At 41.9% G+C, this 25,439-nt stretch overlaps 1 protein-coding gene across 1 annotated transcript in view; it reads left to right on the top strand.

Moving 5' to 3' along the window:
* The window catches only part of pkhd1l1.1 (PKHD1 like 1, tandem duplicate 1), a 75,717-nt gene that overhangs the window by 26,570 nt on the left and 23,708 nt on the right, over positions 1–25,439 (top strand). The window contains exons 31-46 of the mRNA XM_077195336.1: positions 100–221; positions 741–873; positions 2,604–2,796; positions 2,952–3,094; positions 3,257–3,361; positions 4,593–4,781; positions 7,419–7,589; positions 7,718–7,935; positions 10,831–11,806; positions 12,556–12,804; positions 13,799–13,948; positions 14,210–14,384; positions 20,455–20,611; positions 20,794–20,950; positions 21,034–21,243; positions 25,259–25,388. Coding sequence (XP_077051451.1) covers positions 100–221; positions 741–873; positions 2,604–2,796; positions 2,952–3,094; positions 3,257–3,361; positions 4,593–4,781; positions 7,419–7,589; positions 7,718–7,935; positions 10,831–11,806; positions 12,556–12,804; positions 13,799–13,948; positions 14,210–14,384; positions 20,455–20,611; positions 20,794–20,950; positions 21,034–21,243; positions 25,259–25,388 — 3,478 coding nt within the window. The remainder of the gene's footprint in view (positions 1–99; positions 222–740; positions 874–2,603; positions 2,797–2,951; positions 3,095–3,256; positions 3,362–4,592; positions 4,782–7,418; positions 7,590–7,717; positions 7,936–10,830; positions 11,807–12,555; positions 12,805–13,798; positions 13,949–14,209; positions 14,385–20,454; positions 20,612–20,793; positions 20,951–21,033; positions 21,244–25,258; positions 25,389–25,439) is intronic.

Here is a 25,439-nt window from a genome sequence, read left to right as displayed (position 1 = left end):
TTTTAATTACAAGTTAAACTGACACATTACTTTCAAACTAGTAATTTGTTGTGTCCAAAACCTGTTTATCTATGCTATTTTTTTTGTATGGCTTCACAGGAGGAACAATTCTGACAGTGTCAGGCTATGGATTCAGTAATGCTACCGCAGTCACCATTGGCACTCAGCCATGTAACATTATAGACGTGGTACTTTTCCAGCTTAGATGCATAGTTCCTGCTGTAAGTAAAGAGCTTGATTTCACATGAAGATGTGAAAATTTTTAATTAAAAAAAAAAAAAAAAAAAAAAAAAAAGGCTTTAAATTTTAAATTCTAAATGGGTTATAAACCTTATTAAATAACATTTTAAAAGAATATAAAAGGTATTATTATGAATATTGTTTTATTAGTATTATTAACAGAACTCCTAAGGGCAAATTCACTAAAAAGTTGTACCACTTTAAATGGAATGTCATTTAAAAAAAGGGGCATGCCCATGCCCCACAACTTGGCACTCAGAGCTGACTTGAAAGATGTGAAATTGTCACATGTGAATTCCATTTAATATTTGCATTTTTCCTTTGGTAAATTCGATACTGAAACAATATAGCACATCCAAATAAATATCATAGTAAGCACAATGCAATCTTAGGGATTTTCCCCCCTTAATGTACTTGCGTTCAAAAAAATAAACCTTATGCTGTACAATACTGATTCCATGGAATTTTTATGCATGAATCTTGTGTATGACATCAATCAGGGGTCAGAAGGTGAACTGACAGTAACACTGACCATGGCAGAGATGACAGCAATATCAAATGGCTCTTTCATGTACAGCAGCACTCTGACGGCCTTGATCACATCTGTGAGCCCACAAACTACAACAATATTCGGTAAGATATTAATATTTATAAATTTGATAGACCCTTTTACCCAATTCAGGGCAGATATTAACGGTCCATTATTCCCTGGGAGTTTAACCTATGACCGTAAAACATTAAAGAAGCTGGGCCCTTTTCATTAGACATTACATTAGACCCAGACCGTGACACTGACAAGTACCCTGAATTGCTTTAGATGTTCAAATATGTTTTTCAATACCTATTCATCTTGTCAAAATTGGTGCCCTATAGTTGGCCTCATTCTATGTTTGCAAACAGTCAACAACTGATTGTGTTCTGATCTAAATTTTGAGCTGTAATCCAATACTCCGCCTGTTGAAATATTCTATTCTCAGAATAGAGTTCCCTTGCCTTTATTCACAATAATGTCGAGTAGTAAATAAGAATAGACAAGCTTTAAGTTCAGTTCATTTCATACAAATATTTAATCCCTTCAACATACAACTTGTAATAGTGCATTAGGGTTGGGCCGATGGACGATGATCACACCATAGACTGTAAAAAACACACAACCCGTCAAAATCCCGTTAAGACACGTGACATCGACGTGACATGTAATGTCTCAGCAGCGTCTATAGTTTGCTTATGAGCTGCCATTTCTCATTCGATTGATTACGGCTTTTGTTCATACAGCGCGCGTTCCGGGACTGATCCCGGCAATGTTACTAGGTCCCCAACCCGGGATCAATCCCGGCATCAATCCCGGGTCGTGTTTGCGTTCACACAGAAGGCGTTTTGTCAATTTCCCGGGATCAACGCGCTGTGTGAAAGGGGCTTTAAAGTCACCAGTCAAATCCAGTCTGATTAGGCATTGGGCATGCCATAGTGATAAGTGTACGTCTAAAATTAACTTTTGCTACACTAATACAAGTTTACTGGCCATAAAGCTGCTATTGAAATGTAAATCATAACACTTTATTTTACAGTGTCCTTATCTCTATAGTAACTACATGGAAGTATGTAACAACTATACATTATGCGTAAAACTTTTTTACAGGGTTATATTATATTTATAAATATATAATATAAATTAAATATACAAAATAAAATAAATGAAAATTATTTATTGTAAAAGTTTCATAAAATGTCATACATTTAGAGCATACAGGTTCACATATAAGCTTATATGAAACATTTATAATAAATGCATACTGTGATTTTTTATTTTTTTACAGTTTCATATATGCACACATGCACCATGCACACACACACACACACACACACACACACACACACACACACACACACACACACACGGTCATTCCACTGCTTTCATATTGAAATAAACACTTTTTAGCATCTGTTCTTAGAGAGACATGATAATAAAGCTGAAAGTCAAGGGGATACAAACAAACAGGTAGAATCACATTCAAGTGTCTCTTTCCATCCCATTGTTCTGATCTGCTTTTTCATCTTGGTTACAGCTGTAAACCCCCAATAGGCCAACAGAAAAACTTTTTTTCAGCTCTTTTGTGCATGCCAGATAATTCCACTGGCGATGTCACGCAATCAGAAAAGCCGGTTTGTCTGCAGTGAAGGACAATCAACAATGTGATGTTTCTTAAAAGGACCTGTCAACAGCGCTAAAATCTGCTCTAAACACTCAAATAATCACACTAACAACAGTTTTGTATCTGACTTCCTCATTGATCTCACCCCTCACAATCTTACACGAACAGCGATTAATTTTACCCTGTTTTCACTGATCTTTTTTGATAAAGGGCACGGGATTCTCACCATCTTGGGTACGAATTTTGGGGCGCAGGCTAATGGCAGCTCTGTTTTGATTGGTGAAGCTGAGTGTGAATTGCTGCAGTGGACCAATGAAAACATCACCTGCCTGTTACCAATACTTCCCCCAGCTATGTACAATGTCCGTGTGAGAGTCGCAAACCAGGGTTACACCTTAACCAGGTCTCATATCACTTACTATACTCCATATTTATATGCAAATATCATGCTTCAACTGTAGAATACAATTGTGCATCAACAGGAATTATGCATTTACAATGACATTTAATCCAAAGTAAAGCTTTTTAGAGTGATTAAATGTTTGTTTTTTTGTGCAGCACTGGCCTTAATACCACCATAAAGTATGTTCTAGAGGTCACAAGTTTTTCTCCATCTCTGGGGTCTTTGTATGGCGGAACAACCATCACTATCACCGGCTCTGGGTTCAGCCCTGTCGCAGCAGACAATAATGTCACTATAGGTAAGGTAAAAATAAAAAAAATAAAAAAAAATAAAAAAAAATTCACCATGCTTAAACCTACCATAAAATACTTTGATTTACTTTTTGATCTTTGAGTGTATTACTGAAACCAATAGTTTCCAGCTCATTTAGTACAGTAGTCACATTGTGCGTTTCATACAGGGGACACACAATGCCGAGTGACATCTGCTTCAGATCATCAACTTGATTGTGTGACCCAGTCTAGAGATGAAACACACACCGTGACGAACCAAGGTGTCCACCCCGGTAATATCTCTTTACTTTTATCTCTTTTTGTGTCACGCACACCTGAATACCTGAATACATCAGAGACAGTGAAACAATGGATGTCAGCACATTGACACAGACTTATCAAATACACTAGGGCTGCCAGCCAACAAAACATGACATTCCATTGCACAGTTTGAGCGGGATAATATTTTTCTTTTGTCTTTTCTTGTTAAGCTGTATTTAGTTATGCAGTATCCATACTGGAATAATTAAGAGAAATCCTTTGTAGTTTTCCTGAAGAATTCACAAAGTAGTTGTGCTGATATGATGTTTCTGTTACCAATTTGACTATTACGGAGAATCCCCCAACAATAAGTGCCAACAATATGAAAAGTACACAAATTCTCTGTGTGCTTACTCACATTCATGGTTCTTAAAGTTATGACAAATCTGCAATATCAAGATTTTTTTTTAGGTGTGATTACCAGTAAAAATTTAAATGTAATTTAAAAAGGTAACTAAAATGTAAAGAAATCGAAAAGGTCACATATGTTACCATTAGTGAATGTAATCATTTTATTCTACAACATTTATTAATCTTTTTTAATGCTAGTTAATAAAAATACAATTGTCTTTGTTCATGTTAGTTCACAGTGCATTGTTAACAGATACAACTTTTGGTTTTAAAAGAGCACTAGTAGAGTAAATATTGAAATAAACATTAATAAATGCTGTAGTATTGTTTATTGCTCATCATGTTAATGTACAGTATTAAGTAATGCTAACAAATGAGACCTTATTGTAAAGTGTTACAGAAAAATAAATGATGGAAATTAATACAATTTTAAAACCCAATGGAAAAGGCTGGAGATTAAAATCTTAATGTAATGGAAAAGTGATTGAAATCTCAAAATGATTGAAATCTCAAAATGACAGAAAATGAATGAAAAAAATCTTAAAGTAATGGAAACCGCTTTGAAGTAAAATATAAAATTTTATAAGGATATTAACCAGACCATAAGTAATGGAAATCATGGAGATTTGTAAAGTCCAAATAAGTGTCCTAATTATGTTAGTGTTCTATTATTAATGTAATGTTTTTTTGTTTTTTTTTGTTGTTTTTTACATTTATTGGGTGTAAACCCGAAAATTATTTATCTAGTCTGGAAAATGTCCCTATACTGTATATTGTCATAAAATGTACATGTGTGACTTCATGTGCTTGTTTGTCCACTTGCATACAGTTAATAACATCATATGTGTTCAGTGTACGGTCAGGGTTACGCCTGGAGTCCCTCTGCGATAATAGCCTCAGTGGGGGACACAGTTGTTTGGCGTTGGGACGCACCAGCTTTTGTGCCCGGTCTGGGCTACAGGGTCTTCAGTGTGTCCAGTCCCAGCAGCACAGACTATGATGGCATTGCTTTCAGCAGTGGAGACACAGGAACTGCCAAAGGTACAAACACTACAACTTGCGTTACAACCTGCATGTTAAACCAACATTCTTATAAAGAGATCCTATGTAACTAGAGGAATCAAAAAACACAAATCATGAATATGAATATGTAAATAATTTGATGGTTTTCATAAATGTGCATTTATGCTATTTACATTAAATCTAAATACTTTAAAAAAATATATTATTCTACAATATAAGTAACAAGACTTGTTTAGGATTTGTTATTTTTATTTATCAGTAAAAAAGTTTTCCTAAACACAAATTAGTTGCCTGAAGACACTATACTATTTTCTGTATAGTTATTTTGGAATAATGTGTATGGTGAAAGTATCTATACAAATACAATTGAATTGAGTTAGTAATTTGCAATTCTACACTGGAAACATCAGGAGTCTGGGACATACTATTTTTAATACATAACTTGTACATAACAGCCGTTTCTTACTTTTAAATGGCTGCCAGCTTGAAAGTTGACATTTTTAAGAAGTGTACATTATTAAATTTTGTTACACAAAGTACAATGTATTTGTAACACTGTGGTTTCCTCAGGAACAGACTGAAGACTATATATACAAACTCAAACTTTAATAATTGTAATCTGGAACAATCTGAAAGGCAGGGAAAACACGCATAAACACAACGGAGATCGGACAAAGACTGAAAGAAGGAGTGCATCTTAAGTAGCAAACAGAAACGAGATAATTAATCATACACAGCTGGGACAAATTAACTCAATGAAGGTAACCATAGAAACAAAAGAGTGGCGGGAAAAGAACAAAGAAAAACAGAATACAAACTGAAAGTCCAAACATGCATCCTCGCGCCGTAAAACATCCAAAGGGGTGGGAGCCAAGGCGATGCTGAGAATCCGGAAGGACATGGCGATGCCGTCGGCTCTGGCTACCGAGGTGCAGGCAGGGATCCATCCAGGAATTTGGGACTGACAGATAGTTCCGGGCAGACAGATAGTAGACAGGGTATTTCTGTGTCGAAGTCTATTAAATCCACTTCCTCTGAACTCTCGACGAGGACGGCTACAGGAGACTCAAGCGCAGCGGCGGCGGCCATCTTGGCAGAGGGCTCTGGCGTGGCAGCGGCCATCTTTGGATGAGACTCTGGAACGGCGGCCATGACGGGACGAGACTCTGGAATGGACTCGGTTCCAGACTGGGACTCAACGCTCTCCTAACACCTAATCAAGGTTTCCCTCCAGTCCAGCCCTGTGGCGTCTGGGAGGTTAATGGGGTGGTGGAAAGTTGACTCCTCCGGGTGTTGTTATCGAGGGAGCTGGTGACGGCAAGCCATTTGAGTTGGTCCAATCTTCTGTCACAATGTGGTTTCCTCAGGAACAGACTGAAGACTACGATTATATATACAAACTCAAACTTTAATAATAGTAATCTGGAACAAGCTGACAGGCAGGGAAAACACAATGGAGATCAGACAAAGACAGAAAGAAAGGGTGCATCTTAAGTTTCAAACAGAAACAAGATAATTAATCATACACAGCTGGGACAAATGAACTCAATGAAGGTAATCATAGAAACAAAGGAGTGGCGGGTAAAGAACAAAGGAAAACAGGAACCCTGCGCCAACCCTGGGTTTTATGCAACATGAAAGTGGTTTGGTATTTAGCAGTGTTCATCGCCATAGTAACTTACGCTCCATGGCTAACCTGGTCTTGCAGGTTATGTTCCACGTAAGAGGTTGCAAACCGAACTTGGAGCAATCCACTGTGAGCAAAGTGACAAAATGTGTGATGCGATAAAGTCACTCCACCTTTTTCCCCTCCAAATTAAAGGTCACTACATAGCAAATGATTTTTAAAGACAAAATCATCTGGGTTTTACTAATGCTTATTTAGAATAATACTTTTGTATGATTTAGATTTTCGATATACCCTTAATCGATCACACATGTAAATTTTAGTTTATCAATGTGAATCAATGTGAAGGTAATATAAATATACTTTAGAATCAATAGAAAAATATATAAAAATGAATACATGTGAGCTTATAGAGTTATACAACTGTATTTTCTTCTTGCTGTGTAAATTTGTTCAGATTCTTAATATTTTTCAATCTTGTAATATTCTGCAGAAGAGAGAAGTGAATCGCGCTGCTTCTCTCGCAAGAAATGAATCGCAGTTTCACTCATCCTCAGCATGTAATTGCTTAGTTGACAGAGAAAGATGATGATCAGCATCATGGTACCAACAAAGCAAGGTTGGATTTGTTTGGTTTTGTCAACTCGAAACTAATCTTGTAACCCTGAGTTTGTTCAACTACCATCATGGTACTGGCCCCTGATCTTTGTGACATTAGAGACTGGTCCTCAGGGGAGTATAATTGAATACCCCTGATCTATATCCCTGAACTATAATTACAATATAATCATACTGTGACGATCTGCCATCTGCACATACACCAGCCATTGTGCAGAAATAAATAAATAAATAAAATAAACAATGTTCTGTGGTATTTTGTTAGACAATTTGTTGAATGCCTTTTCCTGTAGATGTTAAGTTTGTATTCTGTAAAGGAACAGAGGACAATAAGAGCTAGAGGCGTGATGCCAGTTTGATTGAGGAGAAACAAAATCTGATACTGCTTGTTGTGTCTGTTTTATTGTTAGGGTTTTTTGTTTACCGTTTCACATCTCCTGGAGTTTACTACTACAGTAGCGGTTACATTGACTCTGGCAACCAGAAGACGCTGCAGGGAGTGGTGACTGTTATGCCTCTGGAGAAGAGCACTGTTGGGCTTCAGGTGTTTGTGACAGGAATACAGGCCTCTATGAATATAGGTACAATGACAACCCATATTTATAAGTAATTTAACTCAAAATTATATTTAAAATTTCAGCATAAGCTATAGTTTTTGGGTAAGGAATTGGAAGGTAAAATCATCCTAATTGTCATTTGTCCTCCCCAGTTTCAGGACAAATGAAATCATCTGACTCTGGGTGTATGGCCACTTTGGAATGTTTTCAAGATCAGCTGGAATTGAATGATACCTCAGAAGGTCACTACTTCAGTTTTACTTCTTGTGCCAGCCCCACTGTTTACCACATTACGCCTGACCATGGTACCAAACATGACATCATCAACATCAATGGATCTGGCTTTAGCAACATTAACTGTGCAAACGAGGTGAGTTTCAGTGGTCAGCTATGGCATTAAAGGTGCTGAAAGGGATTTTTTGGAATGTCCCAAACACCCGACAGATGTCACTGAAATATAATGCAAAAGAAAAAAAGAAAGAAAGAAAAAAATTATATATATATATGTGTGTGTGTATATATATATATATATATAATTGTCTTGTTTTCTTAAAATTCAAAAAATAATAATTAAAAATTAGCTATCACAATACATACAAAACAACAAAACACAGATACAGACATATACATTAATATATGTTTCTTATTACTTCAGATTTCAGAGTAAAGGTACATCAATTACTTAGGCCTAGAAATAGAAATACAATTCATCTATTTATAACAGTAGGGAAAAAACTAAGCAAAATTTATTCTATCCTCAAAAAAAAATCATTAATTTGACCCATTTTTCTATTTATTCACTAACTAATCAAAATCTTGACACTTAAAAAAAATATAGAACAAATAATATTGATTCAGATATGCTTTAAATAAAATTTTCATATTTTTCTATCCTTCATTTTATGTATCCTTCTAACAAAAATAATACTTCAAAAACTTTAATAAAGTTTTTGAGTGTGATCACCCCATATTATCATAAATAAATGCAATGATTATGTTCTAATAGCTACATTAAATTTACTTGAGAAGCAAGAGTGCGTACGATTTTAAGGTAGAGAATGTATCTTTAATAAGACTATCTTTTTTCACTACAATGTGAAACACAAGTGGAAAAACAAGTTGAAAAATCTGCTAGACAAAGTACTTAAATAAAGTCACAGATTATTACTGTAACCCTAGTTCCCTGAGAACAGGGAACGAGACAATGCGTCCTGAGACACTATTGGGGAACGCCACAGCGTGACAGATGTCTGAAGCAAGTTTAATCAAGGCAATCGTATTGGCTGGCAACAGCCTATTATGTCACTACTAGTGTGACCAGGAAGTCTGAAGGAACTGTGCAGGCAGCCCACAAGCATGGCAATGGGACGCAGTGTCTCGTTCCTCAGGGAACTAGGGTTACAGTCGTGACCCGAGACGTTCCCTTTTTTGGAAAGGTAACTCGGACTGCATCCTGACACACTATTGGGGAACGAAATACCCACGCCGCCATGCTGAGGGGAGTGCATGCCAAAAAATGGCTGTGACAAAGTACCAGTAATGGCAGTTTCAAGTGGCAGAGCCACTCCGCCTTTTGGTCACACACTTGGCTGTCAGTGACAGTACTCCCTACTGCCACTGCCGGAGTTGTAAACTCCATGAAAAAGTACCTTTGCAGAGTAAACAGAAGGACTTGCTCAGGCCTGGAACCAAAATCTTCACTCTATTTTTGGGAAAAGGTTCCTTTAAGGGAATATGGCCCTGGCCAGTCACTATTTGGGGATATACGTCAACCCCCATAGCCACCAGAGAGGCTAGCTAGACAACAACCTGTCTATCTCTTTTAAACAGATTTTTAAGGAGACACAATAAGCATCCTGGGGAGCACGACTCAGCATACCGACCCTTGCAACAGAGGGGGTGTTACAATGCTCATCCCCAAAGGGGTTTCCCAGGATCTACAGTGCTTCAAAGCACAGTAGAGGCTGGGTACTCTATATAAGAGAGGGGAGTACCTCCAACTTTATTCAAAAGAGTTGATCTACCAGGGAGGTTGCAGAAAGGTAAAGAGAAGAGGAGAGGGTAGATGTAATGACTTTCAGAGGAAAGGATACCTTCACTAACGCTGAGAGTGTCTGTACTGGATCACTTCCCTCAGATCCTGCTGCTTCTTTCTAGCATCAGACCTCCTTTGTGACCTATTTCTCAGAAGAGGAGAGGCACGAGAGGTGATGATAGCCCTCTGGCCCTGTCTGCGGTTCTTAAACCGAGACTGGCCGGGACCCCTTGGCTGTTTGGGCGTAGACTCAGACTGACGGAGTATTCAAGATTTGAATGCGGTCAAGCGCTTCTTCACCTCTCTGAACTTTCAACCACCAATGGTGGTTCCGAAAAGTTCAGAGGGCGAAACTGCCACATTGAGGAGGTGGCCTTAAGGGTCTTTGAAGGCAGGGCTAACCTTCAGAGGTCGATGCCACCCCAACCGTGAGATAGTTTGCAAATGTCTCATCGATGGGGGGCATCGACACTGGGGGGCCTCGACATTCGCATAATTCGCATGCTGATATCAATGGATGCGGGCCGAGTCCTGATTCTTCCATGCCTTCTCAATCTCAGAATGGAGATTAGGAAGGAATGGAAGACTCATGGGAGCTGGGGGGTTATGGTCGGAAAGAATCCACTCTTCAAATTGGCCACGAGCAGTTCCTTCCTCACGCGCTCCCATGGCAGCTGGAGTCCAGCCGAAGCTTGTTCCATTACCCCCAGCAGCTCAGCATATGCATGGCAGGGAGGCCGAGAGGGTTCCGATGACTCATCTTTTTTACCCTCTGCAACCCACTCCTGCTCTTCCTGGCTCGTTCTCAGGACACAGTGCAAGTTCCCTTCCGAAAGGGAACACATATTCAAAGTACAGTCTTTGAAAACTTAATATTATGAAAACTATTAATATTATGTAGTATTTATTCTCAATTTAATTCATTTTGTTTTAAGGATGTTTATATATTGTTTCTGGAAAAACAAGTGAAAAACATATTTTTAAACAAAAGAAGAACTTTGGAAAATTAATGAACAGAAGTTAATCAGAGATGGGCTCATCTTGAGTAACCCAATGATCTGTTTCTGTTTGCTAAAAATGTAAAAGGGAAAAAAGCAACAAATTATATACAGTTTATCATTGAATTTAATATTATGGCAATATTCACTGTAAATTTACTCACTTTTAGGCAGAATAGCGAAAAGGAAAAAAAAAGTGAAAAAAAAGTCTTTATTTTTTTGCCAACCAAAGGTCAAAGTTGGAGATTATCCATGCAACGTCATCAACAGCACCTCCACTGAGATTAACTGCCAACTCAGTCCTGACAGCGGAGCACCAGTGGGAATCCCTTTACCCGTAAGTGTCAGAATCAACAACCTTGGCACCGCCATCCTGTCCATGCTGAAAGAGTATGACCGCAGATTTGTAGTTCTACCTGTGGTCGATTCTGTCTTTCCCTTGGTGGGAAGCACCACAGGCTACACACGACTCTTCATCTCTGGTTCTGGGTTCTCAAATGGTTCAGTTATGGTAGCAAACATTCCATGTAAAGTGGTTTTCATGAACTACTCCCAAGTGGTGTGTGATACCTCACCATCTGCGGCTCGCAGGGGAAACGTAACAGTTTTCGTCAACTCCATCTCTTCCTCATGCAGTTTTGATTGCACGTTTGAATATTCCAACTCCATCACACCATACGTTACCGCGGTGTTCCCTAACTCGGTTAGTGGAAACGTCACCACCGTTGAGGTCACCGGCAGTGGATTTGGGAACAACTCTGCTGATCTAATGGTATCTGCGGCCAAAATCCTGCTGGAAGTCACAAAAGTCACCAATAGCAATATCACTGTTTTAGTTGGTGCCCTTCCCGCTGGTACGCACGTCCTACAAATGGTGGTCATGAGAAAAGGTCTTGCCACTGGAGACGCCACCCTGACCAGCATAGCACATGCCAGCGTCAACCCAACATCAGGCAGCATTGCTGGAGGAACTCCACTCTTGATCACAGGAAATGGCTTTGTGGCAGGAAATACAACCGTGAAGCTCGCTAACTCCTCCTGCAGGATTTTAGATGTAACTCCAGACACATTGAGGTGCATGACACCTCCTCATGCAGAGGGACAGGTGCAGGTGAACATTAAGGTGTTTGATGTTGTGTATCCACCTCAACGTTTCAACTACTCAAGGGGACAAACTCCAAACATCACCTCTGTCAGTCCCATAACAGGTACGAACGTGCATTCCATTAAAAAAGAATATAATTAATTATTGGCATTTACTATTGGCTGCTGCAGTGATTAAGTTTCTTTGTAGGCCAACCCAAAAGTTATCATCACCCTTGTTCCCTTGACAGATAGGATTTTTCCATTGGCTTTTGAATTATTCCATAAAATAAGCTCAGTGTCCAACAGAAGTTTGGATTCTTACACGTTTTGTTTATCATGATAATCTTGATCATTTCACATATGAACAATTTTTATGAAATTTAAAGCCTAAATACTATCGCAGAGGTAAAAAGCTAAACATGGGCTATAAATGGTCACATAACTTAAGCATCACCACCATTAAGCCTTTGAATTTTCTTATCGGCCTTTATTTTAAGAACATTTTCGATGAGTTTACCAGTTCAGTGAGATTTAGCTACTATACAATCACAAGTAGACAAGGTACAAAGACAAGTACAAGCTTTAAAAAAAAATCACAAGGGGGTATTACTGATGTATTTGATGTTATAGAATAATACACAAAAATATCTTCAGATTTTGTTGACCACATACCTTAATGTAAGCTTTTAAACAAAAGCCCATAAAAAAAAAAACATTGACTTCAGGATGATGTGACCAGAAGTGCTAAAAGAACCGTTTCCAGGTATTGGCCAACAAATATACGTCATATCTGCAACACTCTGAATTACTGAACTACTGAATATCACAACACATCGTAGTAATTCGACTGACATAAATACCTTCCTCGTAGGTCCGGTTGGAACCGAGATCACTGTCTCTGGTTCTGGCTTTGGCACAGATGTTGCACTCGTCTCCTTCAAGATCGGCGGTGTGGCTTGTAGCGTGACATCCATCACAAATATGCAGTTGCGGTGCACTGTTGGAGAACATGCAGGAGGAACTTTCCCAGTCATTTTTCACCATCAGGTCAAAGGTCATGCCTTGACCCAGTCTGTCTTCACATATGAGCTGCTGCTGACAGGGGTCACACCGAATGAGGGTAATCAAAAACACTTTCTCTAGGGTAAAAGATTTGTCAATATGGACAGAATATAGAAAAACTGACTGCCAAAGTTTCAAACCTTGTGTAAAATTTCAGCAGACTTAGAAGGAAATGTGCAAAGTTACCTGAAAATTGCTTATTTGTAAGCCACATGTGTCATTATACAGAATATAGATATGAAGCCAAATCAAAACTTTTTAATAGAATACTTTTTAACCTATTTTTTTAAAAAGATGTAATAATTGAGTAATAATTCAGCTCTTCATGGCAATTTTCACCTTCTCTGACCTTTACAATTAAACATAATATGTAAATGCCCCTTGCTACTGTGTTACTACATTTGTTGTGACATCGCAAAATCATAGATTTCTAAAAAGGCATATGCCATCATTTTCAAAAAATTGGGGATGGTAAAAAAAAATAATATTTTTTATAATGGCACCAAGGCTGCATTTATTTGACCAAAAATAAAAATAAAAATGTAAAATAACTATTTTCTATTTTATTATATGTTAAAATGCATGTATGTATTTATTCCTGTAAAATATATTTTGATGATGTCAATCAAACTTAACATTTCTTGGCAAGATTTATTGATCACATTTATCTGTGAACATGTTGGTTGTAAACAAAACATGAATTTTCAGATGAATATCAATTGTATTTGTGCAGTGAATTATTGGCTGCCAAGAGCAGTAATCCAATCAATCAAAATTTAAAAAAATTATTAGAAGCAAAAACAATTTTCAAAACACAAAACCAACTGAAAAAAAGTTTATAAGTCATGAATCTTGTCTGAAGCTCATGAAGTTCATGGTAATATTATCATTATGTTTGATTTTAGGGACACTTTTGTTATGTTTGATAAAAAATGTGGGTCCTGAAGCAAAACTAGATGGGAACCACTGCCTTTCCATACTTACTGTCATATTCACATAAGATTACAGAGTGACAAGACACTACAGGATACCTTTGCTCTGTCTTTCTGTAGGAAGTTACGCTGGAGGAGCTGTTGTTGCCATTCAAGGCTCTGGATTTGACCCAAACATCACAAGAGTCCTTATCTGTAACAGAGAGTGTAACGTGCACCTCCAGAACTCCACATCTACCCAGCTGAACTGCGAGGTCCCACCCAACAATGGCACGTATCAGTTTAAAAGCATGTGTCTAGAAATGTTCAGTTAGCATAACAAAGCTTAATCTATCAAATTAAGTATTTCAATGAACTCCCAGTACAAAGATTTGCAAAACATGCCAGGAATGCTTGGAATTTAAAGACGTCAGTCACTGTGAGACAATGACAAATGTGACAGCTCGGAAACAAGTCACAGATGAATAGAACTGAAATAAAGACTATCAGTCTGCCTGCTTGCATCTTAATGAATGCTTTTGTCTCTTGCAGGAAGTGAAGCAGTGCGGGCCTGCACAGTCATAGTGATGAATGGAGGTGACACCGTCAACCTCACGAACAGCTATACTTACAGATCCTCTCTGACCCCTGTTATTACCAACATTTCACCACGCAGAGGGGGAACCGCTGGAGGCACCAGACTCACGATTACTGGCTCAGGTTTCAGGTGCAGAACAGACCAGAATTACTTTTGTCCTCCAATCATGCTTGGATACAGAGTGTTCATTGTTTACCTTGGCATTATTGTTTCTAAATATAACATATATGTGTTGTACAGCCAATAGGGGTGTTATTTAGTATTTTATTATTTGTATTAATATCAGTTTTGAATTAGATTTTATTTTTTATATTTTCAGTTTTATTTTTTATTTAGTTTAACTTTTTAGTATTTTTTTATTGTTTATATATCTATATGTAAAAAGCATAATAAAAATCAATCTAAATAGTAATATATATATACACACACACACATATACTTATATATATATATATGTGTGTGTGTGTGTATATATATATTACTATTTAGATTGATTTTTATTTTAGTTTTAGTTTTATTTACTTCCAGTTAGTAATTTAGTCCAGTTAGTAGTTATCCAGTTAGTAGTTAGTCCAGTTATCCAGTTAGTAATTATAGTGCTTCAACGTAAACTAATTTCAGTTAGTTGACTAAGCAACATTTCTCATTTTTATTTAGTTTAAAAGGTTAGTTCATTCAGAAATAAGACTTTAGTTCATCTTCCGAACTCAAATTAAGATATCTTTAATGAACTCTTAAATATTTCTGTCCCTCCATGAAAGTCAGCCAAAACTCTTGACGCTTCAAATCATTCATAAAGAGATCATAAAATAAATCCATATGAAACAAGCAGTTTAATCCAAGTCTTCTGAAGAGACGCGATTGCTTTATATGATGAACTTTATATTATTTATATAAGTTTGTCGCTTTATTAGCGGACATACAAATTTGTCATTTGTTGTTATCTATGTTTAAAAAAGAAATGTAAAACGTCTCAGGTTACGTATGTAACCCTGGTTCCCTGATAGGGAACGAGACGCTGCGTTTGAGACGCGGTGGGATCGCTCTGCGTGATTACGTCGTGAAGCACGTGTAAAATCAGTCCACTGGAAGGCGCTACGACATAGGTGACGTCAGGGAACCAGGGTTACATACGTAACCTGAGACGTTCCCTTTCAAGGGAACTCAAGCTGCGTTTGAGACGGGGTGGGAACCCCATACCCACTACGCCATAGTAACAAATGCCCGTTCTGTGTGAAAGTCCTGCGCACACTAAGGTCAAGGTCATAAAACCTTGAGAGGACCATCCTGCCGCATTTACAAACGTCAAGAAGGGAAACACACGAAATTAAGGCCATAGAGGCCGCCATACTCCGAGTAGAATGGGCCCGCACAACCATAGTTGAAGGCTGTCCGGCCGCTTCATAAGCCAATGAAATAGCCTCGACTATCCATTTACTCATAACCTGTTTAGATGTAGGGCATCCTCTCTTGAGTGACCCAAAACAAACAAATAGTTGCTCAGATTTACAGGGCAGCTCTGTGAATGTAGGCATCTAAAGCCCTGACTGGACATAACAGGTTAAGCAGTTCCTGGTCTGGGGTATTAAAGGGTGGAGGATAAAAGGCCTGCAGCACTATTGGGCCCCCAACATTCAGTGGGACCTTAGGAATATAACCCGATCTGGGGTAGAGAAATGCTTTCACCATACCAGGTGCAAATTCCAGACATGAAGGAGCAACCGACAGAGCATGTAAATCACCAATTCTCTTGATAGATGAAATAGCAAGGAGAAATAAAGTTTTTAGAGTGAGGAATTTTTCTGAAACCTCCTCGATGGGCTCGAAGGGAGCCAAGGCCAGACCCTCAAGTACAATGGCCAAGTCCCACGCCGGTGCTCTATAGAGTGCAGTGCAGGTCTCAACCTCAATGTACCACGGAGAAAGCGAGTAATTAAAGGGTTTCTCCCGATAGAAGTACCCCTCAGAGGGGTGTGATAGGCCGATATAGCCGCCACGTAAACCTTTAGGGTAGAAGGAGATAACCTGGCAGAGAAACGGTCTTGCAGAAAATCAAGAACTGAACCAACAGGGCAGTTAACAGGATCTAACTGACGTTCAAATCACCAAATGGTGGAAAGTTTCCTTTTTAACGCATACAGCCTTCTCGTGGCAGGAGCTCTGGATTGAAGAATGGTTTCTACAACATCGGTCGAGAGACCGGTTTCCCTGAGCCAGGCCCCCTCAGAGACCAGGCCCACAGTTTCCACAACTCCGGCCGAGGGTGAAATATCGTGCCCCCGGCCTGGGACAGGAGGTCCACCCTGAGTGGGATCTCCAAGGTAGAGCCGTCCAGCAGAGACACCAAGTCCGAGAACCATACTCGGGTTTGCCAATAAGGGGCTACTAGTAGCATACGAGCCCTTTCTCGGCGAACCCTCTCCAGAACCCCCGGAAGGATAGATATCGGGGGAAAGGCGTACAGGTGCAGCCTCGGCCACACCTGCACCATCGCATCCAGACCGAGAGGAGCTGGGTGCGTTAGAGAGAACCACATGGGACAATGGGTTGAATCTGATGATGCGAAAAGGTCTACCTGAGCACGACTGAACTCTTCCCACAGGAGCTCCACCACTTCGGGGTGTAGTCTCCACTCCCCGGGCCTCAGCCCCTATCTCGACAGAATATCTGCTCCCACATTCTGGCGCCCCGGGATATATACCGCCCTGAGCGACAATGACTTCCCCTGGGCCCATAGGAGGATCTGATGGGCCAATTTGCAAAGATGACGTGACCTCAGACCCCCCTGATGGTTGATATAGGAGACCACCGAAGTGTTGTCTGTGCGGACCAACACATGATGGCCTCTCAGGTCTGGTAGGAAATATTTGAGAGCTCGAAATACCGCCATCAACTCCAGATGATTTATGTGCCAGGAACATTGATGGTCCTGCCAAAGACCTTGCGCCGAGCGGCCACTCATGACCGCCCCCCAACCCGTGAGGGAAGCATCCGTCGAAAGCGTGACGCGTTGACAAGGAGCCCCCAACACTGGGCCCTGGGCGAGGAACCAAGGTTTCTTCCACATGACCAAGGCACGAAGGCATAGCCGCGTGATCTTGATCTTGCGGAACGGATTTCCCCTCGGAGAAAACCCCTTGGTCCTGAGCCACCACTGCAGGGGTCTCATGTACAGAAGGCCAAAAGTAATAACGTTGGACGCAGCTGCCATGAGACCCAACAGTCTCTGAAACTGTTTTACAGTGAGTGACTGGCCTAGTTTCACATTCTTTGCGGCTGTGAGAATCGCAGAAATACGAGCAGGAGACAGACGTGCCTGCATTGTGGTCGAATCCCAAATTACACCTAGAAAAGTGGTCCTCTGAGCATGAAGGAGCACATTCTTTTTGTAGTTGAGTCGCAACCCCAAACTCCTTATGTGGAACAGAACAAAATCTCGATGCTGAACTGCCAACTGCTCTGACTGAGCTAAAATCAACCAATCATCGATGTAATTTAATACACGGATGCCCTGGAGTCTATTGTGACAAACCAGTCCTTGGACTGAATCTGTGATACAATCTGTTTGAGTGTAAGCATTCTGAACTTGAGTTTCTGAACTCTGCTGTTTAGATGGCGCAGATCTAGAATAGGACGCAACCCTCCATCCTTCTTTGGAACAATGAAGTAAAGGCTGTAAAACCCTGACTCTCTGCTGGGAGGAGAAACCCTTTCTATAGCTCCTTTTCGAAGAAGTGTCAGTATTTCCTGTCCACTACCGTAGAGAGGACCCCCTGAAATCTTGGCGGACGAGAACCGAACTGAATTCTGTAACCCCTTTTCTATTATGTGCAGGACCCATGTAGAAATATTTGGCAGAAATTCCGATAAGGGAACCAGTCCCTCGAGACTGGCCTCTGGATTTGATTAAAAATCATCTCGGTGCCCTGAAGCGGCGAACTGGCAGGGAACAACCAAACTGACCGTTCTAAAACCCTCCTCAGAGGATTGCACGGGGACGCTGACACCTCGGTGCCCTGAAGCGGCGAACCGGCAGGGAACAATCGAAGTGGCAACGCTGCGACTCTCCTCTGAGAATCGCCCCCCGGAGGGTGCCAAGGAGGGATGGTTCCTCAGAATCGTTCCTCCCTGGAGGGGACCACCCTCAGAAGCCTGATAGCCTTGGCGTCAGGACTTCTTCTTAGACCAAGCTCTCTTAGTGATGACAGTCCTCAGATCCTGTCTACCTCTAACAGGCTTGGACTGCGACCGCCACTCAGGAACCCCAGATTGAGGAGGAGCCCGAGCGGCGACGCTCTGTTTTTGCTGATTTCTATGTGTGGAGCTCGTAGACGGACGAGACTGCTCAGGCTTTATGTTGCGAGCAGCCTCGGGGACACTGGACCAGCGAGGAAGAAGCCTCTGAAACGCAGCTGCTTGTTTTTTGTTTTCTTGAAACCTATCGACAACACAATTTATAGCGTTACCGAACAGACTTGTAGGTGAAAGCCGTGCGTCCAGAAGAACAGACCTATCTTTATACTTAATCTCTGATAGATTTAACCATAAATGACGTTCCGTGGCCACCCGGGCTGCCATAGAACGGCCCACAGATTTAACCATCTCCTTGGTGGCCCGGAGAGATAGATCTGTCGTGCGATGCAATTCTTGAATTGCATCAGCACTAACTTCCTCACAATCGTCCATGTCCCTCAGCAGGTCAGCCTCGTATGCTTGGAGAATCGACATAGTATGTAAGCATGCCGCGGCCTGACCTGCTGCCGAATACGCTGTACCCGCCAACAAAGATGTATTTTTAAAGGTCTGGTGGGTAACGTTGGGGCTTTCAGAGAAGAAGATGACTCGGGGGAGAGATAGCTCGCTAGCGTGTCTTCAGCACGAGGCATAGTCAAATAACCATATGGATCAATCCCTTGAATTTTACTATAATTACTAGTCTGCGGGTTATGCACTCTGAAAGACGCCGGTTTAATCCATGGTCTCGACACCTCGGTGTGGAGATCGGGAAAGAATGGGAGTTCCCGACGAGGAGGTCGTGATCTAGATGGTAGATAGCGTTCATCTAAAAGACTCTTTCTAGATTCAACATCATTGGCTGGCCACTCAATATTTAATTTAGTAACACCAGATAAAACCTCCAAAAGCTCCTCATCAGCAGGGGTATGAGCTGGCGAACACTCAATATCCCCCATATCAACGACATCCAGATCCTCAGAACTGGATAGTTGTAATATTGGTGCCTCAGCCTGGGAAGGAGAAGCCGCAGAGCGGGCTCCTTCCTGGGCAAAGACACCGAATCCAGCAGGTAAGGGCTGAGAAAGGGCGGGGCCCGTCTCAAACCCCGCTACTAGATCCATCTGCGATCCCCAAGAAGGTAGCCGACGCTGTGCCTCGGCAGCAGCGGGACCCGCACCTCGGGGAGCGCGAACCGAACCGTCCTCCTCAAAGAACGCCCGGCGAGAGCGGAGAGTTTTCATAGACAAACTCATGCAATGCTCACAGTCAGCCCCCTCGAGGACTGACTGGACATGCTCCACTCCCAAACAAGCAATACACATATGATGTGTGACCCCACCCGTGATATAACGAGGGCAGAGCACAACACAACGTTTATAACTTTGCTTGCTCGCCATAGTGATATATATATGTCAAGGGGCTTGACAGACAACAATAAATAGACAAGGACAGATATACAGAGAGCGCTTGCTGTCGGTACAGAAGCTGTCACGGTCTGAATTCAGGGGTGCTTTATAGTTTCCTGGTCTATGTTTCCACGTCACCTATGTCGTAGCGGGCTTCTATTGGACTGATTTTACACGTGCTTCATGATGTAATCACGCAGAGCATTCCCACCGCGTCTCAAACGCAGCTCGAGTTCCCTTGAAAGGGAACAATAATTCACCCAAAACAAAAATTCACCCATCATTCATTCACCCTCATGTTATTCCAAACCTTTAACACAAAAGAGGCATTAAGCATAATATCAGAGCAGCTATTCACAAACATTCACTTTCAATGTTGACCAGGTGCTGTCAAGCACAAAAAGTAGCCTACCATAAGTATTACAAAAATAGATCATACAGTTTGTGTACACTATATCTCAAATCTCCAAAAGCCTATTGTGGATAAAGAAATGATGACAGAATACTTTTTCCATTCTCAATTTCACTGACTTTTCTCTTCTTCATCTCACCTGTAGCTCAAATGTCAATGAAGTCACCGTCACAATCGCAGGGTCTGTCTGCGATGTCCAGTCAGCTAGTGAATCCCAAATCATCTGTGTGACCAACTCTCAGCGCAGATCCCAAGAAACTCAAGTGCGAGTCCAGCTGGGGAACAGAGGAATTGCCAGAATGGTAGCGTCAAACGTGACAAATATATTTGACCTTTTTAAACAGCACAGTGACAAACTAAATTTATTTAGAGTTTATTCTTATTATATATATTTTATTCAATAACAACCATAATAAAGTTATAAAACATTTATTGTGATTATTTACATATACACTCACTGCCAGGAATGTCTCCACTCTCTCAGAATAATGCCACCTTCTTCTACATTGACGTATGGTCGTCTCCCTATACATGGGGTGGTCTCTCTCCTCCTGAGGAGGGCATGTTTGCTGTAATCACTCCTGGCCAGACCATCCTCCTGGACACCAGCACTCCAGTTCTTAAGATGCTCCTTATCCAGGGTATGCTCATTTAGACTGCCTTTATTAACAAAGCCCTGGTACACTTACACCCACAGTTATGTGAATGTCTCTTTTCTATTTAGGTGGGCGACTGATTTTTGATGAGGCAGATATTGAGCTGCAGGCAGAGAATATTCTGATCACAGATGGTGGAGCACTGCAGATCGGAACAGAGCAGGCGCCCTTCCAGCACAAGGCCATAATCACACTGCATGGACACCTGCGATCTACAGAACTTCCTGTCTATGGCACCAAGACCCTGGCTGTCAGAGAAGGGGTGTTGGATCTGCATGGTATGCAAATAAACAACACTATTCGGTCCAAATACATTTTTAGTGAATTCAATATAATTAAAATGTATATACAACTATTTGTTATATTAAACATTTATAAAATAAATAAATACAATAAATTATATATATATATATATATATATATATATATATATATATATATATATATATATATATATTTAATATACATTAACATTCAAATGAGGTCAGTAACATTTATAATATAAATAAATACAATAAATTATATATATATATATATTTAATATACATTAACATTCAAATGAGGTCAGTAAGATTATTTAAAAAAAAGAAATCAATACTGTATGTATTCAGCAAGTATGCATTAAATTGACCTAAAGATCGAGTTACAGTCATTTTAGTAAAAGTTGGCCCTCCCACTTCAAACATTTTGGTGCCCTTTAGCAACAATGAATCAATTCATTTTTGATAATTATTGATATTCAATATTTCTGCACTGATTTTGCACTGAAAAACCTAAGGCTTGTTCGCAAAAGGTTTTAGACAAAATTCTAAATTTCACAAATTACATTAATATAAGGCACTTGAGTCTATGACAAACAGTCTAGAAGTTATGAGTAGTTTTGAATTTTTTTATCACTGTACCGCCCCCTATTGGAAAAACTGGGGTCACCTCTTGCCAGTCTCTCCCCAAATTGAGACCTACCATCTGGCCAAATTTCAAGTCTTTAGGCCTTACGGTTTAGTCTGCACGATCAGTTTTATGTCGGAATAATAATAATAAAAATCCTTACAATTACAAAAGGGTTTGAACCCCTAGTAAGAAATGTTGCTTAAGCAACAAATCCTCATATAAAAATTATTTCTGAACAATCATGTGACACTGAAGACTGAAGAAATAATGCTGAAAATTCAGATTTGCCAACTCTATACATACAGTACATATATACATACATACAGTATATACATGCATACATACATACATGTACGGGTATATATATATATATATATATATATATATATATATATATATATATAAATAAAATGTTTTGTAAAGTGTGAATATGTAGGAGTGAGAATGAAATTTGAGAGCCTGTTTTCCAGTGAACACACTAAAATTGTCACAGTGTCTGGTTTGTTCCCTGGGTTTTCTAGAGGTTCTTTCCCTGATCGTCACATTTCCTCATGTACTACATTTCCCATCATCCTGTTCTGTCACTCATCACTGATCATTACACACAGCTGTTCCCACTCACATTGTTTGCACTGGTCTTTTTATACCCTGTCTGTTTCTGTGTTAGTTGTCGAGTCCTTGCTTAAATGTGACAGAAGGGCTCGACCATGTATAGATCCAGCAGTTCGGGATTCCGTAACCCTCCTCCAATGAATGGGGGAGGAAGGGGACCACGGAGAGGAGGTTCGCAAACCTGGGAGGAAGCGCCCCGGTTAAACATCTTTCAATGTTTTTCTTTATGGGCCCATCAGACTGAGGAAACTGCGGCGGCAAGATCTCCAGTGACCACTTCCGTTAGAGATGGTGAGTCGTTCGAGGGGACTCGTCTGGGCAAGTTCTCCGGAACTAGGGGAGGTTGCAGGGGAGGAGGTGGTCGACAAATTCCACGACACCGTCCTCCGCCCTGCCATGTTCCTGATCCGGAGCCGCTGGTCTGGTCCAGCACAAGATCCTTGTCGCGGGTTCCGCCCAGCACGAGGCCATCACCGCGGGTTCCGTCCAGGCCAGAGCCCTCACCGCTGGCACCGTCCAGCCCAGAGCCCTCATCGCTGGCGCCGTCCAGCCCAGAGCCCTCATTGCTGGCGCCGTCCAGCCCAGAGCCCTCACCGCTGGCGCCGTCCAGCCCAGAGCCCTCACCGCTGGCGCCGTCCAACCCAGAGCCCTCACCACTGGCGCCGTCCAGCCCAGAGCCCTCACCGCTGGCGCCGTCCAGCCCAGAGCCCTCACCGCTGGCGCCGTCAAGCCCAGAGCCCTCACCGCTGGCGCCGTCAAGCCCAGAGCCCTCACCGCTGGCGCCGTCCAGCCCAGCGCCCTCTCGCTCTCATGGACGGAGGAGGAAGAAGAGACACAGTCCATCTGTGGATCCAGAGACTGTCCACGCTCCGTCTGCCCAGTCAGAGACTGTTCACGTTCCGTCTGCCCAGTCAGAGACTGTTCACGTTCCGTCTGCCCAGTCAGAGACTGTTCACGTTCTGTCTGCCCAGTCAGAGACAGTTCACGTCCCGTCTGCCCAGTCAGAGACTATTCAGGTCACATCTGCCCAGACAGAGACGGCTCACGCCACGTCTGCCCAGTCGGAGATGGATCAGGAGATGCCCATTCTCGTGGCCGGAGGGGCACTGATCGGCTATTTAGAGCGTCTAGCTCGGATCCTGGAGACGCCCTTCAGACCTTTAGTGTCTGCTGTTCCTGAGCCGGAGCCAGTGTCTGCTGTTCCTGAGCCGGAGCCAGTGTCTGCTGTTCCTGAGCCGGAGCCAGTGTCTACTGTTCCTGAGCCGGAGCCAGTGTCTGCTGTTCCTGAGCCGGAGCCAGTGCTTGTTCCAGAGCCAGAGCCAGTGTTTGTTTCTGTGTTTGCGTCTGTTCTTGTGATTGTTACAGTTCTGGTGTCCGTTCCTGAGCCGGTGTATGTTCCTGAGTCATTGTTTGTTCCTGAGCCGGAGCCGGTGTCTGTTCCTGAGCCGGTGTCTGTTCCTGAGCCGGTGCCAGTGCCTGTTCCTGAGCCGGTGCCAGTGCCTGTTCCTGAGCCTGTTCCTGAGCCGGTGTCTGTTCCTGAGCCGGTGTCTGTTCCTGAGCCGGTTTCTGTTCCTGAGCCGGTGTCTGCTCCTGAGCCGGTGTCTGCTCCTGAGCCGGTGTCTGCTCCTGAGCCGGTGTCTGCTCCTGAGCCGGTGTCTGCTCCTGAGCCGGTGTCTGCTCCTGAGCCGGTTTCTGTTCCTGTGCCGTGGCCACCCGAAGGGACGTCTCCGCCCTGGTCGCCCGAGTGGTCGTCTTCGCCCTGGTCGGCACCGCCCTGGCCGTCCGATGGGTCTTCACCGCCCTGGCCGCCCGATGGGTCTTCACCGCCCTGGCCGCCCGAGGGGTCTTCACCGCCCTGGCCGCCCGATGGACTGTCTGCTTTGTCCTGGCCGCCTGCTAAACCATCACCCCCTGTTTCTGTTCCCTTCCATGGACCTGGCCCCCCATCCCTCCCCCTGATCCTCCACCGTTCCACCTCCCTCCTGGACTCTTGTTTTGTTTGTTTTTTGTGGGTCTTGGAGCGTCTGGTAGCCGCTCCGTAGAGGGGGGGTTATGTCACAGTGTCTGGTTTGTTCCCTGGGTTTTCTAGAGGTTCTTTCCCTGATCGTCACATTTCCTCATGTACTACATTTCCCATCATCCTGTTCTGTCACTCATCAGTGATCATTACACACAGCTGTTCCCACTCACATTGTTTGCACTGGTCTATTTATACCCTGTCTGTTTCTGTGTTAGTTGTCGAGTCCTTGCTTAAATGTCTGTTTGCACTTCAGAGGTCTTGTCTTGTTTTGTTTCTTGTTTATGGACTGCTTTTTGGATTTTGACCTTTGCCTGGACTGGTTGTGAGTACGGATTACCCTTTAAATAAAAACTGCATTTGGATCTACCTTTTTGTGTGCTTCGCGTGACAAAAATATTCTTATGGAACTTTTAAACGATAGAGTAAATATGAAATAACCTGAAAAATGCATAACCATAAATATTATATAGATGTGCAGTACCTGAAACTATTTTTTTTTTTACTTGACTAAAGTAACAGATACCTCAGAGATACTGGAAATTTTGCATCTAAAGGTCACCAAGTCAGAAAATACCTAGAAAATGAAGTAATCCTCACAAATATAGAGATGACCTACTTACCATTTCTTGAAGGCTCAGTTAAGTCAGAAAGCCCCTTTGGTGGGCTTCACAGAAGTGCTAAATTTTCCTGATACAGACACCATAGTGCGTAATCACTTCCCTTAAGTGAGAGGTTTTGTTCAGGGCTTAACGACAATCCTACTTCTCCAGGAATCCCTGTCCCTATGCCGTGGACTCGCCTTTCTCAGACTGCACGAAACGGCTCCAACATGCTGACACTGATGGATGCCGTCACCTGGAAGACTGGCGACGAAATTGCCATCGCTTCCACTGGGCATAGGTATTGATACCGCCCAAACCTAAAGCAAAACTAGGTTTCAGATTGATTTAA

This window comes from Siphateles boraxobius, unplaced genomic scaffold (assembly GCF_051911475.1).
Source record: "Siphateles boraxobius isolate OS27281-9 unplaced genomic scaffold, OSU_SipBor_1 33, whole genome shotgun sequence".
Classification (NCBI taxonomy): Eukaryota; Metazoa; Chordata; class Actinopteri; order Cypriniformes; family Leuciscidae; genus Siphateles; species Siphateles boraxobius.
This window is presented reverse-complemented; position numbering and strand designations above follow the sequence as displayed.